This window comes from Phascolarctos cinereus, unplaced genomic scaffold (assembly GCF_003287225.1).
Source record: "Phascolarctos cinereus isolate Bilbo 61053 unplaced genomic scaffold, phaCin_HiC Scaffold_4;HRSCAF=312, whole genome shotgun sequence".
In the NCBI taxonomy this organism is placed as follows: Eukaryota; Metazoa; Chordata; class Mammalia; order Diprotodontia; family Phascolarctidae; genus Phascolarctos; species Phascolarctos cinereus.
Window position 1 is genome coordinate 356476198 of NW_027555847.1, and position 22801 is coordinate 356498998.

General features: G+C 40.5%; 1 protein-coding gene across 1 annotated transcript in view; it reads right to left on the reverse strand.

Moving 5' to 3' along the window:
* Positions 1–1966: 1966 nt before the first annotated feature.
* The window catches only part of IL7R (interleukin 7 receptor), a 28705-nt gene continuing 7870 nt past the window's right edge, over positions 1967–22801 (reverse strand). The window contains exons 3-8 of the mRNA XM_020995759.2: positions 17484–17644; positions 13765–13922; positions 11739–11907; positions 7970–8063; positions 6237–6312; positions 1967–5517 (exon numbers count right to left, since the gene is read on the reverse strand). Coding sequence (XP_020851418.1) covers positions 5029–5517; positions 6237–6312; positions 7970–8063; positions 11739–11907; positions 13765–13922; positions 17484–17644 — 1147 coding nt within the window. The 3' untranslated portion in view covers positions 1967–5028. The remainder of the gene's footprint in view (positions 5518–6236; positions 6313–7969; positions 8064–11738; positions 11908–13764; positions 13923–17483; positions 17645–22801) is intronic.

The following is a 22801-nucleotide window of genomic DNA, read 5'->3' on the forward strand; positions in this document are numbered from 1 at the left end:
GGCCTCAATTTTTTTCAGTGAAAAATGAGATAAGATTCTCATCTGTGGCAGGTCTGAGCATGGATGAATAAGTTTGGAGAACCTGGTGTGCTAAGTGGAGCAGTAAATCAATTAGGGAGGTGTAAAAGGATTACTTTGCTTCTGTGAGGACCCAGTTGATATTATGTACCATAAATCCATACTGTACCCAGTCAATAAAGTTTTGTGATTTTTCTCCACCTCCATTCAGTAGCATAAGAATAGGAGCAAAGGTAGCAAATGGTTGAAGTAATCCAAGGTTGGGGCTTGGCAGGGCATGAATAGCATGAATAAAGAGGCAAGAGTCTGCAGAGTAGAAGAGAGTGCAGAATTAAACTGGATTACCAAGGAATCAAGATGGGGAAAAGAGGAGAGCATAGTCAGTGCAGGGGTGATGGCCTAGGAAAGGATTGAGGCATGGAGGAATAGAGATCACTGTGAGGATGAAGAACAGGGAAATCTGGAATGATAAAGAATTTTGATCAAATTAAGGAATTTCAGAGTTCATGAACATGGAAGTGGAACATTTGTGGGTAATGGCAAAATCAAAGGTATGACCACTTCAGTTTGTAGATGAAATGGGGTGGAGGAGTAGGTCATAGAAAATGAATAAATTGAGAAATTTGCAAGTTAGGGTGTTTGAGTATTGATATAGAGAAAAACCACGAAGTAGGCACTGATCTCACTGAGGAAGTAAGGAGAGTGTCCTAAGCTGGTAGACAAAAGCTACCAGAAACTTGATTGAGGGATAAGTATGGATTGAATGAACCTCAGAGGAGGAGAGATTACTGAATGATAGCGGTGGAGGAAGAGCCTGGGAGTAACAATAGGAAGGAAGGAGTATTTCAGCTCCCTCACTATGACTAGTGAGTTGGGGATATGAGTGAAAGTACAACCAGTGCTGGAAGAGGTGGCTCAGATATAGCATCATCAGGGGAAAGCCAGGTCTCAGGGAGCACAAGGAGTTGGAATGAGTGAGAAAGGAAAAAAGCTAAGATAAGATTCTGACTTATGGATCAATCTATGAAGCCCACACCACAATAGGCAGGAGCAGGGAAAGGAGTAATGCAGTCTGAACAGGCAGCAGTCAGAAATTTGAGGTGGGTCTAGTCTAGGAAAGGCCTCTAGAACACTACAGAAAGCCTTGGGGTGACAGGAAAGGGAAGAAGGTAGGGAAGCAGAAGCCAGGGGCCTGAGGCCTGGATGGGGCTGACATAGGGTACTTTGGGAGACTCAGGAGGGAGGACACCACAGGTAGGGGGGCTGGATTGGGACTGATACTGGGGTGAAGGCAGAGGTCCTAGGCATGCAGGCTGAATATGAGGCTCCCCAAGAGGTTTCAGGGGCAAAGGCAGAAACCACATGCAGGGTGGGACTGCATTTGGAGGAGCAGCATTTGCTGGGTAGTCCCAGAGACAAAGACAGAAGCCACTGCTTTTGCATCAATAAATAACATGGGGTCTATCAATGTGTCCATCCTCAAAGCTTACCAGCTTGGTAAGACTTGCTGTTCTGTGGCATTCTTCATAATGCCATTTTGCATTCAACTAGCATAGCTTTCAACAACCCAGGCTTACCTATAGAGTTTAATGAGACACAAAGTAGAACTTTGGCCAACATCTTGTGTTATTGTTGGTAACTGGTGAAGCTGGTATTCAGGAATGTTATTTAACAATTTGTTTGCTCAGAAAAATAAAAGTGCCCAGTCATATCCTTGAATCCTTTCCTTTCTTAGTTATCCATGTTCATGAGAAGCATTGAAATGATATAGTCAGAGCTCAAACATTACTGCTCCGCTTGTGATAGCAACTCAAATCTTGGTCATGAAACCCAAATTCATAAAAGGATAATAGTTTTCAGAATCATGGGCCAGTGACTGAAGATGGCTATACAAATTGTCCACCCCAAGGTCTCCATTACTGATGCTTATAGGCACAGAAAGTAACAATTGAATTTTGTATCATTTAATTAAATAAACTATAGTAACATATATTGGTTATTTATTTGGACATTTAGCAGCTCTGCAAATTGTATTTCATGTATATGGAAAATGTGAGCCCAAGCCATGACTTTTGGAGTAGTGAATTATAGGTTTTGGGTTTTTTTTAAACCAGTGAATAGATGTTTGTAAATCTGTTGGGCTTGTAATGAATTCATTTGATAGGTAATGCTTTCAATACCTCTCCTGACACTGACATTCACCACTGTCCTGACTAGCCCCAAGTCATTCTTCCCCTTGCCATATTGGTACAGGGAACTTCCAATCTTGTGCTATATCAAATTCATGGTCCATTTTTCCATCGATGAAGATTCCCACATGGAAACCAAAGAGGAACAGAAGGCAAGGGACCACAGGCAGCCAAAAAACAATAATTCAGCCCTTTCCCACCAAAAAGCAAACTGATTTAGGGCTTGTTTTCCTTCTTATACAGTTCAACCATGTCCAATATCAGACCAGCCCAATGCTTTACAAATCTCTTTACTAGTCATGCTCAGGGTAGATCCATTTTGTAAGAGAAGTGACAATACACATCTTTGTTTCAAATGTGATCTGAAGACTTTCCTTCCTTTCAAAAGTCTGTTAAAGATTGGGCAGATTCTCTGCTTCAACAGGGAAAGAGACTCGTTATGTTTAAATGCTGTATAGTGCAAGTCTGTGTGTGCATCAAGCATTAGCAGCAAATATACATGTAATGATCATGTTCTTCATAATAAATGAATAATAAATGTGGCTTCTTCCTTCTCTTTTCTTTCTTTCTTTCTTTCTTTCTTTCTTTCTTTCTTTCTTTCTTTCTTTCTTTCTTGCTTTCTTGCTTTCTTGCTCTTGCTTTCTTTCTTGCTTTCTTTCTTTCTTTCTTTCTCTTTCTTTCTTTCTTTCCATAGAAGCTTTGTCCCATTCCATTTCAAACTTCAGCCCATTAGTCCCTCTTTAGGCAGCCTGGTGACCCTTCACTCATGGAGGGCTTACCACATTGGTTACAGATTTAGTGCAGATGCCCAATTGGCTTTTAGTCCTACTGTAGCTTAGAACTTCCAAATTCAAAGGATCTACCAGTTTCACCCTTCCAACAGTAAGGACTACAGGCATGTGTCTGTTCTCAAATGTGTCTATTTTCACTCATACTCCATATTTCAAATGATAACATGTTATATCAAATCATAGAATTATAGAATATTAGAGAAAGAAGGAATCTTAGAAGTCCTCTAGGGCAGTGTTGGAGTTCAGTCCAGAAAATAGTACATTTCTTCTTGGCTCCAATCCACTACTTATATAAAAGACCCTTACACCTGGGTTTGTGTGCTGACTCTACTACCAACTTGCTGTGTGATCTTGGGCAAATTCCTTAACTTCTTTGTGTCTTGTTTTTTGCATCTTTCAAATGGTAATAATAATACCAATTAGAATTGTTAAGAAGATTAATTGAGATAATAAAGATCTTTCTACAAAGCATGACAGCAGTGTAAGGTAGTAAAATTATCACCATCATGGCACTAAACTAGCCTGGGGAGAGGATGCCCTAGATCTATTATGCAACATTCATTCCCCAGTTTCATCTCTCCCCTTTTAACATCTCTGCTTTATATGAAGGGACAGCCCTGAGAAGAGAGGGACAGGGGACAGCAGCAAATGGAAGACTGCAATAGCTAGTTGCTGTAATTTCATTCCTTGAGATTTGGATTAATTCTTACATCTGTCATGTTATTTCTATGCTTTTAGCTTGTTATACATCCTTGAATTTCCACCAAACTAAGAGAGATAAAAGGTGAAAGCAAACATGTCTCTAAGGTGTCCACAAATTGTGACTTCCAAAAAAATCCAGTGAAGATCCCTCACATGGCCAGAACTTATAAACTACCAATAAATGTAACATATTCCTTGAAGTATTTGGCCATTTCCTAAGTTTGTGGAAGAACAGGACAATTTGTGGATAAATGCAGGTTGTTGACTCACTAATGCTAATATGAAAGTTTATTCATCTACTCTATGTATTGAAATATCCTGACATCCAGGGTAAGCAATGAGATTTCTTCTGAGAACCAATAATGGCTACAAACTTTGATAATGGCAGTCACAGTGAACCCCATAGTCTTGGTAAATCAGATGTTGTTATTTTTTTCTACCACTAATAATTTCAAGTTGAAGACTATTATAGAAAAATAGAAGAGGTTTTGGTTTGCCCCCAAATAGAATGTAGACAGTGGGATAGTGATTTCCTCAAACTATAGAGAATTGGGTGAAAGTTTGACCTCAATGATTATTAAGGTCCCTTTCAAAGCTAAGATTTGGTGATTCCATGTTTCAGTCTTAAAAGTCATTTGCATTTTGTATCTTCAGACTCTATAGACATGATTCTTGAGAACCAGAAAAAAAGTTCATTTCCCTCCTTTCTTAGAACTAGAGTATATTCCCCAAGATGTGAAATGCCTGGCTTGAGTATCTCCACTGCCAGAAACTGTCTGTGGTAAATGATAAACTACAAAATGGTGTGCAACAGGTAGTTCAGAGCAGCTGGGAGAAAAGCCAGATTGGTACGGTGTCTTTGGCCATCTCCATTTCTATGCCCACATTGCCAGCTTCTGATTAGGAGAGTATATCCTAGGTTTATACTTGTGGGTCTCATCCATCACTTGTCCCTCACTTTTTTCATTCTTTCCTTCTTATTTTCTCTCCTCATCTTTCTTTTTATCCTTCTCTCTCCCCTTCCTCCTTTTCTCTTCCTCTTCCATTTTCAAAGAATTGAATAGCTTGATAATTTGTTTTTGAAATCAATAACAATGGAAGTAAGGGCACTCTAATCTTGTTAGAAGGAAGCATCACAACTAGGGAATGGCCAAAGACGTGTTCCAAAATCTGGTATATGTAGATGCATTACAAATAGAAAAGTTGCTTTTTCTTTTTTATGTTGAGTTATTATCAGAGACTGGATTCAAGATGGAAAATAGTCTCCTAGCAGCCCCTTCTGTTGTCTTTGTTGGCTGTGATGCTCCACATCATGGATTTCTGGAGGCTCACTTGTTTTGGTAGAAGCTGGACATAGTGACATATGCTTCTTCTTGACTTAACCTCAGGTTTGCATTGATGGGTTGTCCTTGGGCAGCTGGATTTGGAGCCAAGACTCCTAGTCTGAGTGGAAAAGGGAATGTCAAGGCACTGTTTCTGGAGTCGGAGCTAAGGAGCAGGCCCCCACAGAAATGAGTTTCACTTTTGCTATTCTCCTGATGGTTGGGTGACTTTGAGGCCATGACCATAGAAAGGTCACATGTATTGAAGTTCCCATGCAGGCAAGCTGGGGGTGAGTTCCCTCCATAAACCACTGGTGGGATGATGTTATTCTCAGATGGCCAATCTGGGCTGAGCCCAATCTTCTCTGTGACATTGATGTCTCGGGGCAGCGGGACTTGCAGAAAACCTTCTGCCTCTTCTTTGGCTTGAATGCCATCCACTTTATGAATTGGATAGTCAAGGAAACTTTCTGGATTGAAGCTGATGTTGAGATTCTGGACAAGAAAAAAGATAATGTGTTCAGATGTAGAAGAACATGCTAACTAGAGTTCCTGAAAATCATTCTTTCTGATAATGGATCAGAATATATTTCCATAAGGATATGAAAAGTGCCTGTCAGCAGATAGTGTTATTAAGATGTAAGCCTCCAGAAAGAGTTATAAACTCTGGGCAATGAGTTTCTGGTCCTTTCCAGAGTTGGGAACCTGTGGCCTTGAAGCCACCCGCGGCCCTCTTGGTCCTCAAGTGCGGCCCTTTGACTGAATCCAAATGTCACAGAACAAATCCCAATAATAAAAGGATTTGTTCTGTAAAACTTGGACTCAGTCAAAAGGCTGCACCCAAGGACTGAGAAGGAGCCACAGGTTCCCCACTGGGTCTAACTCCTTGTGAAGCCCAATGTTTCCCTGGTTTCTTTCACTCTCTGATAATGAGGTCTTCGGAGGTGCTATAGCTCTTTTAGGCCCTGTATGCAGTGGTGCTGTGGTCATGCTGTACTGGCCTGGGAAATCCAGGGATAAGAGAACAAGACTAGTATCTTATTATGGCCTTCTTCCCCCAAAACTTGTTCATAGCATCCTCTTGATCACTAGAGAGTGTCTCAGAAAAGGGCCAAGACCTCAGGCTCTACTACCCCTTATCCTGTAATCCCTCCCCTGGGATGCTCTAATCTACCTGTCCAAAGTCCTGAAAGTTTCAGAAAAAAAAATCCAACCTTTTGTGGTTTTCTACACAGCTGTTCCAGAGTCGTCTTGTGGTCAGGGAGGTTGGGCCACAAAACAGGTTTAATTCTGAAATAACAAAATGTTTATAATAAAAGAGGCAGTAGATGCAATGTGTGCAACTTCCTACTGGATCAAAATTCATGAGAGGTATAGTGGATAGAAGGCCAGTTTTAGAAACAGGAATATCCTTGCCTATCAAGCCTTGCCTCTGATATAGGCTAGCTGATACAGACCAACAGACCATTGTAAGTGACCTAATAATAATAGTTAGTATTTATATAGTGCTTTAAGGTCAACATAGTGCTTTAAAAATCTCATTTTATTCTCACAGAAACTCTGAGAGGTAGGTGTTATTATTAACCCCACATCTCAGATGAGGAAACTGAGATAACCATAAGTGACTTGCCCAGGGTCACACAACTAATAAATATTGTAGGCTGGATTTGAACTCAGGTCTTCCTGACTCTAAGCCCAGCACTCTCTCGATTGCATCACCAAACTGCCTCCCAGACAATCCTCTAAGATAAAATAGAAGTGGATCTAGTGTTGGAAGAAGCCTCCACATTGGGATTTCCCTACATTGATTCCCTACATTGGTCCAGAGGTGGACCACGTCAATAAAAGTATGAGATTTGGAGTCTGTAATTAACTAATTGTGGGATTATGTACAAGTCTTCACTTCCCTTGGGCTCAGTTTTATCTTCTGTAAAATAAGGGGGTCTGATTATATAATCTACAGGCTCTACTCCTGACTCAAGACTTTCTCCAACGTGTCACAGAAGCCTCTTTACCTTGCCTTTATGGATGTGACTCTCACCCTGGAAGTGTGCTCCAGACCTTGCAGCCTCTTTCTCCTGGAACCTCCACTTAAAGACAGTTGTCTAGACCAGCCATGTCTTCATTTCTCTTCAGGGCCCATTCCTGACTCTCTATAATTTCTCTCCCACACACCCTCAGGACTATCTTTTCCTCTATCCTCTCCTGCTTTTTCATCTTCTTAAGTGCTTTCTTACCCCAATTAGAATATAAACTCCATGAAGGTAGGAACTATCTTTCTGCTTGTATTTGTATTTCCAATATTTAGCACAGTGCCTGGCACATAGTAAGTGTTTATTAAATGTTGATTGATTGACCAAACGATCTTCCAGCTTTATCATCCTATGATGCTAGGTCACACAGTGGAAAGAGTGTTAGCCTTGGTGCTGAATTCTCTAGGTATGAATTTGCAGAAAGGAAGCAGTAAACTCTGGACCATAGGGAAAGAGACTCTTAGTGAAAGAGCAAAGCTGAACACCAACACAATATTTTTGATACAGACATGAACCCAAAGTTGGCCCAATGGACCTTCCAGAAATAGTTGTCAGGTTATTCAAGGAGATAACTTTAAGTGTTCCTGTTTCTTGGACTTCATCCAATATCTTATTTATTATTTTTGACTTCCCAAGAAATGACTGAGGGGAGGCACCCTTGTATGGCAGAAAAGTTGCTGAATTTGTAGTTTGGATTAGAGGACCTGGGTTTGAGCCTACCTCAGTGACTCCCTTACCCTCTTTGGTCTCTTGATTTCTTCTCTGTAAAAAAAGGGAGTTTGACTAAATGATCCATTATCCAGAAAAATGTCACTGGGCCTTGAGAATTAGCTGAGAAGAAGGAGGGACAGTTTTGGCTTTTCAGTTCCTACAATACCTTAATACAATCCTTCTGAATAAGAAAAGGACCTCACCTTTTTTCCCATAGCAAACAGATCACAACAATCCCCAGGATCCCAGAAAAGAAGCTCAGAGTGACGATGATGAGCATGACATAATCCAGCTCCTCTGCAAACCAAGGAAGGACAAGGCCATTGTTATTTATCCTTTTACCAATATCCACAGTCCCCTGTGGCTTCATCTACTTAGTTACTTGGGCAAGCCCATTGTTTTACCTTTAAAGAGGTTCTGTAACTTGGAAAACAATTCATGTAATAATAACATTATGGAGAAAAGCTAACTTGAAAGATTTTATAATTATGATTAATGAAATGATAAACACAAGTCCTGAAGATAGAAGATGAAACAGACCACTCACCTCCTGCCAGAGCAGGGATGGATTTAAAATGCAGAGACAGAGAGATATTGTCAGACATAGCCAATATGGAAATTTGTTTTGTCAGGTTATGCAAGCATGCATTAAAGGCTTTGTTTTTAATTTAAAATAATTCACTCAGTAGAGGGATGGTGAGAGACATTAATAAAAGAAGAAAACATAGTAGTTACATATGAATTTGAGTAGCAGTGTAGCAGTGTCCTTTAAAACACCATGTTTGGGAAACTGCACCAAAAAACAAGTCTATCCAACACAGCAGCAACATCATCAACACCACCATCATCATCATCATGCTCATCATCATCACCATTATGATAATTATTATTATGTTATAAATATATATTATGTTACATTATTTTATTTTGTGTTTTGGATTGGTTTGTATATTAATAAAATTGTAATACAGTTTTTAAAATTTTTATTAATTTATTTTGATTTATCAACAATCACTTCCATATGCTTGTGAGTTTAAAATTTTTCTCCCCCTTCCTCCCCACCACCCTCCCCGAGACGACTCGATCTGATATAGGCTATACATTTACATTCCTATTAAATATATTTTCATATATATATATATACATATACATATATATACATACATATATATATATATATACATATATATATATATATTATATATACATATATATATATATATATATATATATATTAGTGATGTGGTAAGTAAAAATTAAAACCAATAGGAGGAACCATCAGATAGAGGAAACAAAACTCAACAGAAGAGAAAAAACAATAGCAATTCAACTTCCATAGTTCTTTCTTTGGATGTGGATAGCATTTTCCATCACGAGGCCTCTAGAGATGTCTTAGATCCTTGTATTGCTGGGAAGGGTTAAGTTTATCAATATTAGTCATCGCACAACATGGCTGTTATTGTGTACAATGTTCTCCTGATTCTGCTCACTTCACTTAGCATCAGAAGTCAGCCTGTTCATTGTTTCTTATAGCACAATAGTATTCCATTGCATTCGTATACCACAACTTGCTCAGCCATTCCCCAATTGATGGGCATCCTCTCAATTTCCAATTCTTTGCCACCACAAAAAGAGCTGCTATAAATATTTTTATATATGTGGGTCTTTTTCCCATTTGTATGATGTCTTTGGGATATAGCCCTAGAAGTGCTTGTAATACATTTTTTTTAAACCAAAAAGGGGTTCTGTAGCCACAGGCCCAAGATAAAGCAATTTTCTGAATGTTTTGGGGAATTGTTGCTTCATCAAATAGCACTAATTTGAACGACAGAGTCAACATGACTTGCAAGGCCAAATATGATCAATCATTAAAGATATCCCCCCTCACCCGCAATAGGCAGATAATTACTGAGCAAAGAATCTTCCTGGGGGTGAGAACAAGCTGTGGGCTGATTATAAAGATTCCAATAGTCTGAGCAATCTAATCTAAATCACTAAGCATTTATTAGTGCCTCCTACATGCAAGGCACTGTGCCAGCCACTAGGAATACAAAGACAAAATGAACAATTGTCTTTGCCCTCAAGAAGCTTGCATTCTACTGGGATGGTTTAATATGCAATGTGATTAATACATGTCATATCTCCCAATAGAATGTGAGCTCCTTCAGGGTAGGAATTTTTTTTCTTTTGCTTTGTATCCCTAGTGCTTATCATAGTGTCTGGTACAAAGTGAGTGCTTAACAAATGCTTGTTGATGGATTGATAACTATATTCACTGGTGACTGAGAAAGGAAAGAAAGCTAATATTCAGGTAGGGAATCAGGAAAGGTTATTCCTGGGTGGTAATACATGAACTGAACTTTGAAGGAAGCTAAGGATTCTAAGAAGTGGACATGAGGAGGACTATTTAATAAAGCCACTGAGGTTACTGGTGAATTGAGGAAACCTAGAGAGCACAAGCTGCTACATGGCAGCTGGAAAGTGGGAAAAGAAAGGTCAGAACCAGAGTAATTGGTAGCTCCTAGCGTTCTCGGGACAATAGAGTTGGACGCTCTCCATTTTCACCCTACATTAGGGCTCTATTCATTTTACAATTCTGTGAAATTGACAAACTCTCGTGTTATGCAACCATTAGGTGACTTTTAGGGGTTTAAGAATCGTTCAGGAGTTGGCAAACTATAGTTTGCAGGGTCTAATTATCTGATGCTTCCTTTACATTTTAGCTACCTCCTTATTTTCTCTAAAGAAGGTACAAGAGCATTACTTATAAGACTCTTACATGGCACCTGGAAAATGGAATGGCCTGACGGGGGGAAAGTAGTCCAGCCCTGCAGAAGTCACCTGTCCCTTTCCTTCTCCTCCTTTTCTTCCTCCTCCAATTCTATGCCCCATCTATCTATCTATCTATCTATCTATCTATCTATCTATCTATCTATCTATCTATCTATCTATCTATCTATCTTTCTATCTATCTATCTATCTATCTATCTATCTATCTATCTATCTATCTATATGTCTGTCTGTCTGTCTAATAAAACTAGCTAGCATTTATATAGAGCTTTAAAGATTATCTTAATTGATTCTTACAACAACCTTATGAGGTAGGTGCTATTATCATCCCCATTTTAAAGATGAGGAAGCTGAGGCAGGTTAAGTGACTTGTTCAGGGTCACATAAATAGTAAATATCTGAGGCAGGATTTGAACTTGGATCTTTCTTACTCCTAGTCCAGTGCTCTTACCCATTATGCCACCTAGGTGTCTCAACCAATATATGGTTATAAAGTATCTATTTAAGGTGCTGTGAGTGCCCAGTGCCTGGCATATAGTAAGTGCTATGTAACTGCTAGCTGTTATTAGAGTAGTAGTTAGATAACATAGTGGATAGAGCACTGGACTTAGAGCCAAGAAGACTGAGTTCAAATGTCGCCTTAGTTACTAACTATGACCCTGGACAAGTTACTTAACCTCTGTTTGCCTCAACTATAAAATGAGGTTGATAATAACACTATCTCTTAGAATTCTGAGGATCAGATGAGATAACATTTTAAAAGTGCTTAGCATAGTGCCTGGCACATAGTAGATGCTTAACAAATCCTTCCTTCTTCCTCCCTTCCCTCTTCCTTTCCTCCCTCTCTTCCCTCTTTCCTTCCTCCCATCCTCCATCCCTCCCTTCACCTTCCTTTTCCCTGCCCTGTCCCTCTCTCTTCTTCTCTCTCCCCTCCTTCCTTCCCTCCCTCTTTCCCTTTTCCCCTTCCTCTTTCCTTTTTTTCTCTTCCCCCCTCCCTTTCTCCCTCTCTCCCCTCCTCTTTACCCTCCCTCTTTTCCTTCCCTTCCCTTTCCCTTCTCTCCCCCCTCCTTCCTCTCCTCTCTCCTTCCCTCTTTCCTTTCCTCCTCCTTTCCCTCTTTCCATCTTTCCTTCCTTCAGATAGGCCACGGATATAAATAAGCATAGAACATAGTCATTGTGTACCTGTTTTAGGTCTCAGTGGTGTCCTGAAGTAGACACTGGGGCTCCAATCGCTCCAGGACCCTGCAAAATAGGTCCCACCGGGAAGTGATCGTACTTTAACCTCATATGTTGAATTTGGTTGTAGCTTTCTCTCCAGAAGTGTTACAAGAGGATAGGCTGAGCTTATGTGCTAAAGAGTGAAAGATGTAATTTTGTTATTCTTATTCATGATGAAGAAATAGGTTACATTCAAGTTTAACAAAATATTACAAGTCAAATTTAATTCAGTAATGTTGCATTCCTATGGGCTTATCATTTGAAGATCAAATTCCTTGGAAGTCTCTAACAGGTTTTAGCAAGCCCATAGGTGTTATACTGGGCAGGTGGACCTCCTCACATCACATTGTATAGGTGGCTGTCTACTTTGTTTATGGTCAGACTTGGCCAGAGGAAAAGGAAAAGTGAATTAGGTAAGCTAGACTTCTGAATACAGTTCATTTTGCCCATCACTTTACTTCCTGTCTCTGAACTAAAGAAGAGAAGGCTGAGGAACGTGGAGGATGAGCCAAGCTTATACATATAAACTTAAAGGATCCTCTCTCCTGAAAACCATTAGCTTGGCTGCAGATGATGGTAATAATCTCAAACCTGTGAGGATGCAAAAGGCAGGTAGAGGCATGCTTTTGGTTTGGAAGGGAGAAGCAATATCATTATATCATAAAGATACTTGGACTGTTTCTTTCATTAACCCAAGAGAGGCTATGACTTAGTGGAGACATGCAGGGATACTTTTGCATTCACTGTAGTGATGTGGTCCACCTTGCTTATGTATCCACTTTATTATGATTACATTTTATATTATGTACTGTATTTCCCTAGTCTTTCTCTAAAATAATTTGCAATGAGGAATCTCAAGTGCCATTTCCCCAGGAGAGGTCCTGAGGCTGGGAGTTGGAGGTTGGGCCAATTCTGGGAGAGGGAGGGCAGGAGAAAGGTGACACAGCTAGTAAGGGTCATGTGTCTGAGGTCAGATTTGAACTCAGGCCCTCCTGAATCCAGGGCTGGTGCTCTAGCCACTGCGCCACCTAGCTGCCCCCCTGAACCCCTAACTCTCGTCCCTGCCTATCTCTCAGGGTTGTGAGGATCAAATGAGATTGTCTTTGTAAAGCACTTCTTGCTTTTGCCTGTCACATATTCGGTGCACAAGAAATGCTTGTTCCCTTCCTCCCTTCCCCTGCCTGTCCCCAAAGGGAGAGCAAATCAACTTAGCTTCAATAACATCATAATTCAATGACAGCTGGAGTCAGACTCCTTAACTACAGAGTGGCAACTAGGTGGTGCAGTGGATAAAGCTCTGGGCATGGAATAAAGAAGACTCATCTTCATGAGTTCAAATCTGGCCTCAGACACTCACTTAGCTGTGTGACCCTGGGCAAGTCACTTAACCTTGTTTGCCTCCGTTTCCTCTTCTGTAAAATGAGCTGGAGAAGGCAATGTCAAACCACTCTAGTATCTTTGCCAAGAAAATCCCAAATGGGGTCAAGAAAAGTCTGATAGGACTAAACAACAACAGAGGAAGTAAAGCACAGTTTTGAGATTTGCTGTGCTGCTAAGCCTCACTCCAGTGGGCCCTGGTTACTTCCACTCTCATCCAGCATTTGGCCTGGTTTAAAAGAAGTCATTATAAACCAGTGCTGCATATCCTGAAGCAACACAATAGAAGAGAACTTCGATTCTCCCAAATCTCAGAGTTGGAAAGGCATCTAGTCCAATTTCTCTCCGCCTGGTATCAGAGACTCCTCTGTAACTTGTTGAAAACCTTCCCTTAGCTGCACAGAGGACAGAAAGAAACAGTGGACTTTAGGGGACTCAGAAATGTTCAGAACTGACCTGGCCCTGATATCCCCTCACAGTCAGACTGCCTATTTTATTTACTGTGCTAGGATAAAAGTGTAGCAAGAAGAGGAAACAAAATAGGGGATTTTCCCTATTTGCCACATATCTTGGATATTCAGAAGGCTTTCAAAAATACTGTTTATCTACTTACCATCCAGTTGCTTTTACTATTTTCTTGGTGGTAGGCTATATCATGGACTAAATCTTTTACATAGTCATTCCATAAGTGTGTTGTATTGAATGTGAGCACAAAGTCATTTGCTGCCTTGCGGTAGGTGATGTTTATGTCAAAAGGAGCTTCAGGCTTAACTAGAAATGATAACAGAAAACAAGTCAGTACATAGGGCAGATAGGAAGGATAAACAAGAAGGTGACCGCTTTCTCTAACCCTCCCCCTTCTCTGAACCCCTAACTCTCATTTTTGTTTTTTTGGCTAGGCAATGGGGTAAAGTGACTTGCCCAGGGTCACACAGCTAGTAAGGGTCATGTGTCTGAGGTCAGATTTGAACTCAGGCCCTCCTGAATCCAGGGCTGGTGCTCTAGCCACTGCGCCACCTAGCTGCCCCCTGAACCCCTAACTCTCGTCCCTGCCTATCTCTCAGGGTTGTGAGGATCAAATGAGATTGTCTTTGTAAAGCACTTCTTGCTTTTGCCTGTCACATATTCGGTGCACAAGAAATGCTTGTTCCCTTCCTCCCTTCCCGTGCCCCTCCCCAAAGGGAGAGCAAATCAACTCAGCTTCAATAACATCATAATTCAATGACAGCTGGAGCCAGACTCCTCAACATTTAAGTTCTCTCAGTGCCCCAACTAAGCATCACATCGGCGTGGACGAGGAGGCAGAGTGGTATGGTATGGATGTCTGACCTAGAGAGGAATCCAGAGACCTGGGTTCTAGTTCTGGTTTTACCACTGTGGGACCCTGGTCCAGTCACTTATACCTGCTATGTTTCATGCCCTCCAAGAACTGTAACTAGGGCAGGGCTGCCAGGTCTTAGGCCCTGGGCTCTGTACTTAGAAGATACCAAAAGCACTCGCAGTCTTCCAAAAGAAAAAAAACAACAATAAGAACAACGGAGCTTAGCACTTTGTTAGCAAGGAGAGCTAGTTAAAATAGGAAGCTAATGGAGACGTCACTTTTTTCCTCCCACCTGAATGCCTACCTGGCCAGCCCTGATCTGTTGTCTTTCTTTCTACCTCCCCTCCTATAAGCAACAGGCCATGAGCAAGGGACAATGTATAGCTTGAGGAACCTTCCATGCCACTCATCCAGTCATAGTCTGGGCCGCCCCAGATTGCCCGTGCTTATTCTATGTCCACCTCTGCCAGATGCTAAAATTGCTATGTAGGTCCCTGGCTCCTCATCTGAGGGTGATATTTCAAATCATTTGAATAAATAATTCAATGACCAATGAGAGCCTGCTATGTTTGAGTTAGATACAATGATGAAAAAAGATAAGTTTCTGCCTCCAAAGAACTTAAAATGCAGTTAGTAGGGGAATGGAATGCATATCCAAATAACTATCATGTATTATAATAATAATAATAATAACAATAATAATAGTAATAACTGTAGAAAGTGCAACTAGGAGGTCCAAGTGGAGTGGTTAAAGAGATTTAAGGAAGAGGACCTCATCTTTAGCTTGGAGACTCATGGAAGCCTTCAAGTCAGTGCCAGGGGCAGGGCAGGAGCCTCCAACCAAATGCTCCCCAAAGCAGAGGGACACATGAACTCAGTGTGGAAGACAGTGAAGATGGGGGATGGGGGTCCATCAAGATCATAAAAGAGGACTGTGGGAAAGCACACTAGTTTCAATGGTACAAGAGGTTAGGAAAGCAAGCATCTTTGAGAGTCTTCCAAGCTTGGTAGCTGAGCTGGAGAGACCAGGCTTCCTGCCCATCTCTTGCAGGGTTCCCTGTTCTGCCCCAGCCAGGAGGTCGCCCACTCACTCTAGCTGAAGGTGTGGTTGCTGCTGAGTGGGTGGCCTGCTTGTTTACAGGGCTGATCTCAAACAGAGATAGGATCCATGGAAGGTTTGGCACCTAACCAAACCTAGAGGTAAAGAGAAAAGCGATTAAGCGCAAACTTATCTTCTGTGGCAACTGAGTCTACTCTTCTGTTTTGAAGGTTCAGTAGAATCAGTTCTTCATGATTGGGTGAGGAACGCTATTATAACATATGCAAACAACTGCTGCCTCCTCTGGGACAATTCATCTCTACTAAAACACCACTCACATGAGAAAACACATTAATAGTAATCAGAAAAGTGAAGGAAGGAGGGAGATTGCAGATAAACCCAGAGACCAAAGAGCAAGTAATAGTCTTTTCTCCTGACTCCATTGCTGGTAGACCACTCTTTTCCTCCAATCCAAATCCTTCTCTTCTCTCGAGACCCAAATGGGGCCTGCTTTTCTCCTAAAAATCTCAGAACCTAAGCCCATTCCTCAAGGACTTTTCCTCTCCCTAGTCCTCTCCCTTATCTCCTCTCTCCCCTCTGGAATGCCTTCCATTTAATGGCTCCTCTTTGCCCGCAGAATCAAGTCCATTATTCAAGATCTGCAATCTGGTCCCAAACAATTCAATGAATTCAGTTCAACTAAATTCAACAGATATGAATTGCCCAGCTGAGTTAGGCTACTGAGGACAAAGTCAAAAATAACATCTTCCTGGATCTCAAGGCCATAATATACTTGGAAGGACATAATGTATATACACACACAAAAATATAAGAGTTGAAGGAGTGAAAAGTAGAGATCCTAAGTGTCAAAGAATATCTGAGGAGGAAGAGATCCTTCTCAGCTGAGGGGATCAGGGAAGGCTTCATGGAGGAGGCACTCCTTTAGTAGAATGTTAGCTCCTTGAGGGCAGGGATGTTCAGATTTTGTCTCCCCCCCCCCCAAGGCTTAGTACAGTGCTTGGTATATATTGACAGATGCTTATTGAATTGAATCACAAGAGAGTAAGTAACAAGGCAGATATTTAAATAGGTTCCCTGACTTCAGAGCTATCTTTCTTTCCGTTATGCCAAGTTAAAGCATTAAAATAAATAAATATTAAATAAAAATTTATTGTTATTTGGCTCTGTCAACACACTGATGTGCCTCAATAAGCAACTAGTTTTTGTCTGAGTCAGCTGGTTACCAAGTAGTTATTAATATGTATTTGATAAAAGCCAATAATGTCATTCAATAAGTACCCAAGTCAATCAAAATGGTTACACTGCAGATGCATAAAGGCATAGACTTGGAAGAATAGGTTGCCAACTGAAGGAGATTAAAATTACCAAATACTTTAATGCATTATCTTAATCTAACTTCATTGCAGTCCCGTGAGATAGGTATTAAGGCTCTTGGTATTTTCACTTATAACTTAAGAAATGGAGGTTCAGAGAGGTTATGTGATTTGCTGAAAGTCACACAGCAAGAAAATACCAAAGCTAGGGCCTGAATCTTGTTGTTTTCCTTTGGCATACTGAGTAACAAAGCAGAAAATATTGTAAGAAGAATAAAGGAAAATGAGGAAAGAGTCCAGAAAGAAAGAACTGTACTTTGTTGGTGGTAGAAGGAACAGTCAAGCAAGAAAGATAAAGTAAGGCAATTATACTTCAATTTGAACAAAGTCCATTCTAAAGGTCATCAAGTGTGGCTCCTCTTGCTCTCTTTCTCCTCATGAATATCACTCCATCATCACATCCTCAGGGCTTAAGTGTTTTTCTCAGTCCTTTGTCAAAAATCTCAACTCTTTGTGTGAAATACTTTCACAATTAGTCAATTTAGCACAAAGTAAAGGGATTAAGTCTTGTGACCAAGAGTATCTCCAGAAATTTAAACAACCACCACCTTACCCCTTCCCATTGAGTAAAGTCTTACCTATTTTGGTTATCTTCAGTGTTTTGCAATTCACCTTATTTTTTCCTAGTATCACGCACAACTCACAAACATTAATCAGTGAAAATGATCTTGATTTCATAAAATAATCCTTTTCTCTTTTCGTCATCATCTCACATTGTGTGTTGGACATAAACGCACCACTGTGGAATGAGATACAAAGCCAGTATAAATCTAGGACTTCTTGCTAACAATAATAATCAGTAGATCTGACGCTGTCCCCCACCATGGCACCCACCCCTCTGCCAGGATCTAGCTGTTAGAAAACTAAAGGAGATCCCTCTGCCCATCAAATTCCTAGATTGGAACATAAACCCAGCCAAACAGCTTTGGCAGACAGTCTGGCCAGAGCAAACCAAGGGCGGGTCTGGTGCCCACAAATGACTCAGTGATATTTAAAAAAAAATAGTCTGTGATCACTCTCCATAGAATGCCAGGCTTGACTCATTTTTTTTTCACATTAAAAATGTTTTATTCCTGACTTTTATATGACTAGTTTTCTGATGAAACCCCCACCCTTATAGAACCCTCCCTTGTAAATAAAGAAAACAGTTAAGTACAACCAAGTAAGACAGTGACTTTTTCTAACAGAGTGTGCCCTATTTTGCACCAACACCGTGAAGAGGGAGAGATAGCATTATTTTTATATATTTATTTTTGGCTAGGCAATGGGGTTAAGCAACTTGCCCAGCCAGTTAAGTGACTTGTCACACAGCTAGTAAGTGTTATGTGTCTGAGGCCAGATTTGAATTTAGGTCCTCCTGAATTCAGGGCCGGTGCTGTATGCACTGCACCACCTAGCTGCATCGAGGTAGCGTTATTTTTAAAGGAAAATCCCCTGGGATTAGAGAAAAAGAAAGAGTTGTAACAAAGTAGAGATTACATCAGGGACGCTTTCTCTCCTCTTCAATTGTTAGATTCGGGTTCTGAGTATGACTGAATGATTTTACATATACTCTTCTTCTCATTTTCTTGGTATAATCAAGTTGAAATATTATGCATTGGTTCCTGGACCTTCTGAAGAGGGAACAGCCTGCCTAGCTATGAGGTAGCTGAGGCCTGGGTATTAATTCTGAGGTAAATCTGTCCCATTCATATGCAAAGTCTCCCACTATCAAACCGCTGTGGTACATGCTTACAAATAATTAAATATATTTACTTGTAGGGAATTACTTAAAATCATCCCAATGCAATATTTTTAAAAAATCATATATATATAGTTTGTCAATAGAAATTTATACAAATCAAGGCAACAATGGTCAAATCCTATATAATCTGTGTAAAAAAATTGCTAAGTATATTGATTTTGTTGATGCTGTGTCTTGGGACTTTGAAAGACCAAGCAAAGGCATACTCACATATAATTGTCTTGACTAAAGTCATTTTGAAATGCAGCTACCACCCCCACTTTAAAATTGGGGGTTCCCATTTTGCCATTCCTCATCAATCCCCTTATCCTGGCATGGTAGCCCTTTAGGAGTATTTAATTTCTATTTCTCTTGCTCCTCCATCCAAATAGTTCAATTGTAGTATACTTTTGACTATGGAGCAGGCTTTGTGAGTTCTAGGAAGTGTAGTTTGAAGAAGACAAAATTGTCTTCTTCCTGTTCTGGAAGGAGTGCCTGGAGACAGGATGGGGAATTTGAGCTCAGCTCTTCCTGGGCTTCTGAAGAGGAAGGAGTAGCCTTACTCTGAAGGAGGCTACAGCAACACTGAGCAGTACACACGATAAAGAGAAAGGAGCTGTGGGAGAAAGGAGCTCTAGATAACTAGTGCCTTTATCTGTCAAGTAGATGTGGCAAATGGGACAGGTGTGATCAATGTGGGGAGTTTTGGTAAATTTCTCCCTGGCCAAGAATCCAGGCAGCCAATCAGTGTGGTGGATGATAACATCCACCATGGAATAAATAAATTCCATCCTTTCATGTTTTATATCCAGATGAAATTCCCTGAAACCTCTGGAATCCTTCATATGGTGACACCCTACTAGCATTTCCATGAAGCTCTATCAAGGTTCAACCTAGCCCAACATTCCCCATGATTCTCTCTCATCATCTCAGACTTCTGGAAAGATAGATTTTAAGCTTCTTTAGCATAAATTTTGGCTGTTTGGAAATGATCTCACATTTTATAGTGTTGCTACTATAGAACTAATTATTCTTTCCACACTTCTCCCACATTTCATTTGAAATCATGTCTTCACAAAACCTATCAATGACCTTTGGTGAGTTATACCTGTAACATTTTTAGTCCAAAGGGATGAACCCAGATCAATGTTATTTTTTATCCCTTTAATTCATATGAATGATGGCCTAGTTTAATGAACTAAGAACAGTGCTGAAATAAGATGTCTGCCAGGTCATGTTTATAATGGAAATGGACTCCAGCGAAGTATAATGAATTTGAAGCTCATGATGTATTTGAAGACAGCAGCCACACTGTCATAGCCCTCTGCCTCTCGAGTGGATCTGATTCCACATGCTCTATGTACACCTAAGAGATATATAGGTCTTCCCACCAAAACGATTTTTTTTTTAATTGCACCTTAATCCACTTGCTAGTTAATGCCAGCTATTATAGAGTCAAGTTTTCACATCAGTTCCCAAAACCACTGGGATCCAGCATCCTCATAGATAGCTAGTTGTCTCAATGGATAGAGCACTGGACCTGGAGTCAGGAAGACCTGAGTTCAAATCCAGCCTCAGACATTTACCAGCTATGTGAAGCTGGGCAAATTATTTAACCTCTGTCTGCTTCAGTTTTCTCATCTGCAAAATAGGAATAATAGTACCACCTACCTTCCATGGCTATTGAGAGATTAAAATGAGACAAATATAAAATACTTTAGAAACCTTAAAGCATTATAGAAATATTAGCTACCACTATTGCTGCTACTACTACTGCTACTGCTACTTCTTCTTCTGCTACTACTACTAGTGCTGCTGCTACTACAATTTCTTCTTCTTCTTCTTCTTCTTCTTCTTCTTCTTCTTCTTCTTCTTTCTTCTTCTTCTACTATTTATCTTTTTCCAACAAAAAAACCCTGAGTTTGGTGGTATAGATGCCCACTTTGATACCTTGAAAGATCTCACTATGTGAAACTTATATTCACCAATGTAGGGTCACCACATAACACAACTCATCTATTTCTCCTGGAAATCCCCGGCTGGAGATGGCACTAAGTGGAGCCATCCTCCCTTTTTTTGTACCTTAGGTCACCCAGAGCCCACCTGTATCTTTCTGCCAATGTTCGTTTCCCTTTTCCTCCTCCTGACCAGACATTGACTTCATCCTCAATTCTGCCCCTTCTGGAGGGAATTTGGAATTCTTCCCCTATTCTGACTCATAGGCTCCCTCACTCATCCCCTACTTCTCAATAGTGGTCAGCTAGTCCCTTCAAATTTCCTCCCCCACTCCCGCCCCGTGGGACAGAAACTCTCTTGCTCCCTAAAGAATCCTGGGCTTTGCCTTCCGTTCTGCTGCTGCTGTGCCCTTAGGAGCTCTGTGCCTTTCCATCTACCCCTGCAGCTGAACCCTCCCTTTGTGTTGTCTCCTCTAATTAAAATGTCATTCACTTGAGATCAGGAATTATCTTACTTTTCTATCTATACACCCAGCATCTAGCACAGTGCTTGGCACGTAATGCTTAATAAATGCTTTTTCACATAATTTTTCATTGGACCCATAAAACAGGTGATATAGAAGTACCGGAAACATGCTGTGGGATAAATCCAAATATTAGACAAAATATGGGGGCTATAGCATGGCCAAATACTATGAAAGCAAAAGTGGTTTGAATAATTGTTCCATGTGTCCACAATTGGTACTGAAGCAACCAATTGAAGAGTAAAACAAAGTCACGAGCAAATCCATTACTTGGCAGGCACCATATCAAGCAAATTTTTTTCATGAATTTTTCCAAGATGATGAATTATTTGCATTGCAATTTGCATTTGCAATCAATTATTTTTGCATCATCTACTCATAGCCTATAGTACACTGTAACACATCCCCTCTCCCTTTATACTACTCTGTATTCCTGGAAGCACGTTGAAGAAGGATCGTTACAAAGCTGACTGAGCATTCATACACGTGCCACTGAATTTGCTCGAATGTGTTCCACATCACCAGCACAAACTGATGTAATAACAATAATAATAACTCATGTTATATTTATACTGCATTTCGTTTTTCGCTTTGCAATAACCCAGTGAGGCAGAGGTATTATGAATGATAACAAGAAGATGAGCAGATAAAAATGGCTAGAAGCGGAACCACTGATTTCGGTAGTGTCAAAGGAGTACAGTGGTAAAATGTGGAACAGAGGCAGCTGTTGCATAGTGGGGGAGGGAGCTGGCCTGGGAACCACAAAGATGCAGGTTCAAGTTTCGCCTGAGCCAAAAACCTAACTATGAGACCCTGGGGAAATCACTTAACCTGCCAGTGCCCCCAGGCAGCTTTCTAAGATCATAAATTGCAGAGAAGTTGCTAATTTCCCTTGGTAGAGAAAGTGCTCTCACTATGAATTTCCTTTGTCAATGAAATCATAGGTGCAGTTATGTCATTGGTCCTCTTTGAAAATGAAGGACAAACAACAATAACAGACCCTGTTAAAAAGTAGGCACGGCTGAAAGTCGGGACTGCCTGTATTATAGATTGAATCCTGGCTGACTGAGTAGCTCTAAGACATTGGAACTACCTGACCTCATGTTATTGCCTTGGATCTGTTTCAAAGCTGAGGGCTAAGATCATCTACTTCTGAAGTAGGGGGTGGTCTTCTATGAGGTGAAGCTTCAGACAAGCAACACATATACACAATATATTCATACACATATGTATATATATATAGTATGCATGTATACATATATGCATATTGTATAAATAATGCTTGTATATGTGATATATAATGTAATGCATATATATATAGCTTAGATATTAATGACAGTCAAAAGGTACTTTGATAAAGCAAGCTGCCTTGCTATTGAACTAACAGTATCTCTCATCTATACTATCTCATGTCATCTTCACAGCAACTTTGTTGAGGTGAGGATAAATCATTTCTTCAGACAAGGAAACTGAGTCTGAAAAGGGTGGAGAGACATACCAAGGTCACACAGCTGGGAAGAGGCAGAGCAGGGCTCCAAGTCTCTGGATTCATGCTCTTTCTACTATACCACAAACTAAAAGGCACTTTTGTTTTGCTGTTCCCCTTCCTGCTTGTCTCCTAGTACTCATGAGAACCACGATCTCAATTCTACCCATGGCTGTGTGTACATTTAGTTCAATGAAACAGATATTTA